The sequence below is a fragment of the Arachis ipaensis genome, chromosome B02 (genome assembly GCF_000816755.2).
Source record: "Arachis ipaensis cultivar K30076 chromosome B02, Araip1.1, whole genome shotgun sequence".
Taxonomy (NCBI): Eukaryota; Viridiplantae; Streptophyta; class Magnoliopsida; order Fabales; family Fabaceae; genus Arachis; species Arachis ipaensis.
Genome location: NC_029786.2, coordinates 16,874,979 through 16,882,035, shown reverse-complemented (window position 1 = coordinate 16,882,035; position 7,057 = coordinate 16,874,979). Strand labels below are relative to the sequence as shown.

Sequence of the window (7,057 nt, the reverse complement as noted above, 5' to 3'; positions counted from 1 at the left end):
TGCATTTATTTTTTATTTTTTATTAATTTTTAAATTTTAATTTTAAGCTTTATGTATAAAAATGATTGTAAAATTCTTATTAATTCAACTTAAAATATTTATTAATTATGTTTATATTTGTATTAATCAAATATGATGATATTATTATATGTTATTCTTATTGTTAGATATACTTAATATAAGTTTTTCATTAAAATTTCAGATTTATAGAATTAGAGAGTGATTTTATCAATTAAATTAATAATTTATCAGTTAAACCAATAAATTAATAAATCAAAAAGGAGAGAAAGGAAAGGGAGAACCTAAGCTGTCAAAATAAAAAACACACAGAGAGAGAGAAAGGGAAAACGGAGAAGAGGAGGGAGGAGCTCGCCGCCGTGGAGTGAGGTCACGTCGCTATCAGATCTGAAGTCGCTGAGGAGCCGAACGCCGTCGAAGCTGCACCGTCGCGTCACCGTCGCTGTGACTCCGCCGAACCCGTCACACCCAGCCGTGTCTTGTTTGCCGTCGTGCCATCCACCCACGCCGAGAAGGAAGAGAGAAACAGAGGAGAGTGGCGTCGCGCCTGCTGCGAGCTCGCCGCCGAGGGAAGCCGCCGTCGCCATCGTCGTCCTCATCATGACCTGTCACCATCGCTGGAGCCAGCCGCCTTCGTCGCCGTTCATCCTTGTCGTCGCCGTCGCCGCTGGTCTGCCTTGGAGCCGCCGCTGAGTAGATCGCGAGAAAGAGGAGTTCTCGTCACTGTTGTGCACCCAGTCATCGCTGCTGCTTCCAATCCTGCCGTTGATGCTGCCGCCACTGCCACAACCACCCTTGAGCTGCTGCGCTGCTGTTGACCTGTTGAACCACCACCCGAGCTACTGTTGGCTTGCCGCTGCTGTTTGTTGAGTTCAAGATCGCTGCTGCTGTGCTTGCTCTGTTCTGCCTCTGCTTCTAGTTTCGTAGTTGCTGGAGCCTTTGCCGCGGGGAACCAACGCTGGAGCTGTCGTATTAGGTGACTTTCCTGAGTTCAACTTTGAGGTAGGGGATTTATTTTAAAATTAACAGTTTTAACTTATGAATGCCAATGAGGTTTAGTAAGTAATTGCAAATAATTCATAAATATGATTAATTGATAGGAATAAACTTGATTTGAGGTTGTGAAATTTGGATTAAGTTTGGTATTGAGATGATTTTCTAGTATTTCAATTAATTTATTGATTTTAGGTTGTGGCTGTGAATGTCATTGGGTGTTCTTGTTGTGAGTGATTGATTAGTTGACAAGATTAATTGTTTATTGAGGCCGTGACTGATATTGGTTTTCTGATTTTGATGGAATTGTTGAGAATTCTGGTTTTCGGAGATTATGCTGAGTTGGTTGAGTTGTGACTGTATTCTGATTATTGAGAATAAGTGCTTGCTGTTGATTTTATTTATCTGATATATCGGAATGGCTGTGAAACTGACGTGCGGTTGGTTGGAATTGGTTTTGATGGTTGTTAATGTTGATTCGTGATTAATTAGAATTAAGTTTGAGAACTATTAAAAGATTGAAGTTTGATTACTAAATTATTTTCTTGAAATTTGATTTCTTTTAAAATAAAATAGTAACTTTGCTAATAGATAAATGACTTTAAAATAACTAGAATTATGAAGGCTGATTTTTGGAATACTAGTTGATTAAGTTTAATTTTGGAAGGACTCTATGATATGTGGAAATTAGTTATGAATTGATGAGAAGGGAGTTGGATTGATGGATTATGTGGAAATTGCAGAGTATGGTTAAATTATTAATTATTATGAATTGTGAATTTTTGAATGATTGAGCATCTTCTGTTTGATAATTGTTGAGAAAAGGGCTGGTGATTTGTTAAGAAAGAGGGAGCCCGTAAGGGTGGCTAAGTCCGAGTTTTAGGGGAGGTGTTGCCGAAATTTTATAAAATCTTAAGGCTTTGTTGAAATGTTATTTAAAAAGATTTCAATTTGGAAAATTATATTATTTGAGTTTTACTTAGATAAGAAAAGAATTATACTATTTTGAATTTGGATTACCAAGAAAAGGTTTATGTTTCAAGTTTGAATTATTTAAGGAAGGAATTATGTTTTGAGTTTGATTTAATATGAAAAGAGTTATGTTTTGGAAAGTATTTAGTAAAATTAAAATAAATGGGTCTCTTGAATCTTTTGAAAGAGAATTAAATTGAAAAAAATAGTTTTAAAGTTTGTTGAGTTGAGATGTTGCAAAAGTGAAAGCCATAAAGTTTATGTAGTCTGATTGATCAGAGAAAGAAAGAGAAAAGAGGAATAAGAGAAAGAGAATGAGAACAAAGAGTTGAGCCTTGTGATATGATCATTTATTGTATGTTCACCTGCTGTTTTTCCGTTAACCCTAGAGGTCCTGTAGGCCAAAGTTCACCTACAGAACGTTGTTATTTCCGTAGGCCGAAGTTCACCTACAGTGAATATCAATTGTGTATCTCAGGGTGTTGCTCCTGTAGGCCGAAGTTCACCTACAGAGAGTTGCGATTCCTGTAAGCCGAAGTTCACTTACAGGGGCGCGATTTCTGTAAGCCGAAGTTCACTTACGGGAGTGCCATTTCTGTAGGCCGAAGTTCACCTACAGAAAGTTGTTGTGTTGTGTTTAGACTATTCCTGTAAGCCGAAGTTCACTTATAGGAGTGCCATTTCTGTAGGCCAAAGTTCACCTACAGAGATAAAGCCATATCTAGGACTAGTTCCTAGGTAATGTCGGGCTGCAGGGTGTAAACCGACACGTGAGCTCATGGTCTGCTTAGGACAGACATGCATCATATTGTTTGTGCACTTGCATTTGGTTGTGTTTGCTTGTATTACTTCCCTGTGATTGTGTTGTGTCTTGTTGTGACTTGCTTGTATGTTGAACTGAATTTCTTGTTTGTACTATTAGTTTGTGAATATATTAAAGTGACTAAAAATTGATGTTTTGATTGAGAATTAATTATGTGGCTGAGAGATGGTTAATGTGACTAGTTTTATATTTAAAATTTGTTTTGAGTTTAGAGATTTTGAAAGAGGTAAGTAATTAGCTAAAGTAAAACCAAGAGTATTTTCAAAAAGGTTTGATAAAAATATAGTTTCCTTGAGTATGTTAATTAGTTGCATTTTATTTCATTACTTTTACAGCATTCCCATTCCCTATTGAGAACGTGTGGTTTGTTCTCACCCCAAAATTTCTAGAAATAGGTTAGTAATGCCTTACTTTTGGTACAATCATGACGTACTGGAAGTTGGGTCATTACAAGGTGTTCTGAAGAAATGATTACTATACAGAATTGTGTCCTAATACAGCTTTGAACACTATTTTGGAAGATGCACAAAGTGTTTTGTATGGCTCACTTTGTTGTGTTATTTACAGCAATATTACAAATATCTAATTTTGTAACTTTTCCTAATGCCATACACTATGCAGCTTGAAAATTAGGTTTACTGATTAATCTGGCATCATATCAAGTACAATCTACAGTTGCTTTTTCTATAGTAGTTATTTCTCTGATGGTCTCTCTTCTGCCGCAGGTTCAATATTGTTGGTCAGTGGGCAGTGACAACAATTATAGATTTTTCACTAGCACAACTGATTCAGGTTATTGTTCTCCTTAGTATGGGTGACAAAAATGGTGGTGGATGTCAAGCATTTAAATATGTAGTTATTGCTAACCATGGTGAATTTCAGTGCTGGTTTGGATTAAAAATGGTGGAAAAAATTGGATTTGGTAAAAAAACTTGGTTTTGAATATATGTAAAACTTATTTTAAATTGGATTTGATATAAAGCTGCAGATAATTGGATAATTGGAGATTTTGTGTAAATATCAGAAAAATAGACACTTGTTAGTTGTTCCTGAACTATAGCTAAGTTAGACACTTGTTAGTTGTTATGGAACTACAGGTCAATTGCTTCATCATTTTCATGATACTTTAACTTTGTTTTTCATATTTTAAATTTTGGAATTTCTATACTTGCACAGATAGAGCTCATGAATGTTAAGAATTACTTACTGGTGGTGTGTTGTTATCTGATGGGCACTTCCTGAATGTACAGACAAATTCAAAGAACTGGACATAGTTATAGATGAAAAGTGGAATTAATTATAGCTTCAGAGGGAGGCCTATTTCCCTAGCTCTGGCTGCTTGTTTTCTTTTTACCATATTACTTTGGACATGGGAGAGTAATCCAATAGCTGCGACTTTAAGGTCAGCTCAAGAATGGTACCTCATGCCTTCAGGTTGGTATTCTGTTGTCTTGCCAGATAAACCAAGTGATATTGATAGTCTATTTTATCTCTTGTCTTGTGCCTTGAAGTGGATATATGTACATTCCTGCAAGAATGGCTGAAATAGTTTAGGATTCTGATATGATCACTAGACTTTGAGAACACCTAGTTGTTGATGTTAATACATTCTTATAATCATTACTTTTTCTTGAATATAGAATCATTATGTAATGTGCAATTTTTTTATCTTTTCCTACTACTCAGCAGTGTAGATATCCATATGAAGTAATAATTGTCTTTGCCTCTCTTTGTGAGGCTTAAAGATTTTCCATAATAAACAATGAACCCTGTTAATTACATATTTTTTGTGTGGATTTCTGTAAAGCAATGGTGATCAAATAACAGATTCACATTTGCTATGCTCAAAGTTGTACCTCTTGTACGATCTTGTTGCTAACTGTTTTATTGACTACTAATGGGTATTTGATTCTTGTTGGTTGTGTAACCGTTTTCACGTTGTTTGTATTTTTCAATTACCATTTTTCTTAGCTTGCTAAGTTTGATTAACTGTTGATTTTTATTATTTTTACCCTTTATAAATAATATCTACTCAGAATTTCCTACAGAAGTCCGAATTGATTCAACAGGAACTCAAAAGCTGGAAGAAAGTGAGGAAAAATCCTCAACTCCAATCACGAAAAATGGAACCATCCCAAATGCAAATACTGTGGATTCAGAAGCTGTAGGATCTTTTCCTGCAAAATCTCTAGAAATTCAGTACAATCAAGATGTTAGATCTCCCAGCAGTGAAGGTACATTCTTTTAGTTATATTCTTAGATTTGTTACAACGAAGTTTAAGCTAATGCACTAGTAAATTAGCTAATATTCTGCATATTTTGTATGTGTGTGTTTTAAATCACGGTTGGCATTTGCTTGTATTTTCATTCATCAATGAAGTTTACTGGCTGGATTTTAGTATTACTTGGATTTGTCCTTTTCAGATTGTAATTATGCCAAGGGCAGGTGGGTTGCAGAGAGTAGGAGACCACTTTATTCTGGATTTGGCTGTAAGCAGTGGTTATCCTCCATGTGGTCATGTAGAATGACACAACGGCCAGATTTCTCATATGAGGGCTACCGCTGGCAGCCAGTAAATTGTGATATGCCAGAATTTGACAGCTCTTCCTTCTTGAGAAAGTAGGTATAATCCTTTCTTTTTCTTTCAACAAATTGTTAATTAACACATCTTTTTTAACAAGATTAACATGTGATTTTGATTTACTCTTTTTTTCTGGAATTTTCTGGATCTGAAATGGTGATGAAAGTTTTCTGGCTGGTTTGCGTGCTTGATTTTCTCAACTGTTGTGCTGTTAACATAAATAACATTGCATCGTACTAATTTTACAACTAAATCTTGTGTTTGTTAATTTGTACTTACTATATCTTGTTAACTTAGAATTTCTACTCCTTGTAATTAATTTATATACTTGTTTGCAAGTAGTCTATAACGTTAATGTGGGAATCTAGGATGAAGGACAAAACGATTGCATTCATAGGAGATTCGCTGGGCCGGCAACAATTTCAATCTCTGATGTGTATGGTCACTGGTGGACAAGAAAACCCTGAGGTTCAAAATGTTGGATGGGAATATGGTCTAGTAAAACCCCGTGGGGCTATTCGTCCTGATGGCTGGGCTTACAGGTTTCCGAAGACCAATACCACAATCTTATATTACTGGTCAGCTAGCTTATGTGATCTGGTTCCCCTTAATGTCTTGGACAAACTTTCCGATGTTGCCATGCACTTGGATCGGCCACCAGCTTTCATGAGACGATTCCTTGATCGCTTTGATGTTTTGGTTCTTAATACAGGACACCATTGGAACCGGGGGAAACTTACTGCAAACAGGTGGGTAATGCATGTTGATGGAAAGCCCAATGAAGACAAAAGGATTGCAGAGATTCCCAATGCCAAAAACTTGACAATCCACAATGTTGTCAGATGGCTTGATTCGCAACTTGTCTCACACCCTCGACTTAAAGCTTTCTTCAGGACTATATCACCAAGGCATTTCTACAACGGGGATTGGAACACTGGTGGCAGTTGCGATAACACTATCCCGTTTACTAATGGCAGTGAGGTCACACAAGAGGGATCTATGGATCAAACTATTGAGAGTGCACTAAAGGGAACCAAGATCAAGATACTGGATATAACAGCCCTTTCGCAATTGAGGGATGAGGCTCACATGTCACGCTACACTGCTAGAGGAATTCAAAACACAAGTGACTGTTTGCATTGGTGTTTACCTGGTATTCCGGATACCTGGAATGAACTCCTTGTTGCTCAGATATAGGTTCTGGCACAGTTTAGTTACATCTTCCACTCTTATAACCTGTCAAAAAAAGTGAAGAACAAAAGAAAATACATAGGCTGACATGTGTTAGTAAGATGTTTGGCCTTGGGGAATCAAATCTGTCAATTCTTTATGGTCTAGGGAGACCAGTTTTTGTTTTCAGTCAAATATATTTTATGTATTATTACGTTGGCACTGAATAAGAACATGGGAGTTAATATAATTTCATTCTGTCCCATATCAGTGCCAAAAAACTAGGATTATGCTTTTAACAGAGGATACTAAGCAGCAGAACTAAAACCAGGCACGAGCTAAGTACTTATTGAATAACGCAGGAAATAGAAATATTGGGTAACCAAATTTTCTGGTTACTAAATTTAATAAAGTCTTATGTGTTATGTGTTCTTCTTTTTCACTTTCTTTTGCATTTTTTTCCTTTTTTTTTTTCCTCCATCTTCTTTTTGAGTTTTTG

At 36.3% G+C, this 7,057-nt stretch overlaps 1 protein-coding gene across 7 annotated transcripts in view; it reads left to right on the top strand.

The window, feature by feature from the left end:
• Positions 1-6,973, top strand: part of LOC107625049 (protein trichome birefringence-like 14) — an 8,562-nt gene extending 1,589 nt beyond the window's left edge. The window contains exons 1-6 of one of the 7 annotated variants that reach the window (XM_021115609.1): positions 263-1,020; positions 3,532-3,598; positions 4,057-4,240; positions 4,876-5,040; positions 5,231-5,426; positions 5,757-6,585. In XM_021115609.1, the coding sequence (XP_020971268.1) occupies positions 4,087-4,240; positions 4,876-5,040; positions 5,231-5,426; positions 5,757-6,585 (1,344 nt within the window). In that variant the 5' untranslated portion in view covers positions 263-1,020; positions 3,532-3,598; positions 4,057-4,086. Of the gene's footprint in view, positions 1-262; positions 1,021-3,531; positions 3,599-3,982; positions 4,241-4,842; positions 5,041-5,230; positions 5,427-5,756 lie in introns of those variants that run through there. The other 6 variants (XM_016327583.2, XM_016327582.2, XM_016327585.2 and 3 more) reach the window with 6 other exon arrangements.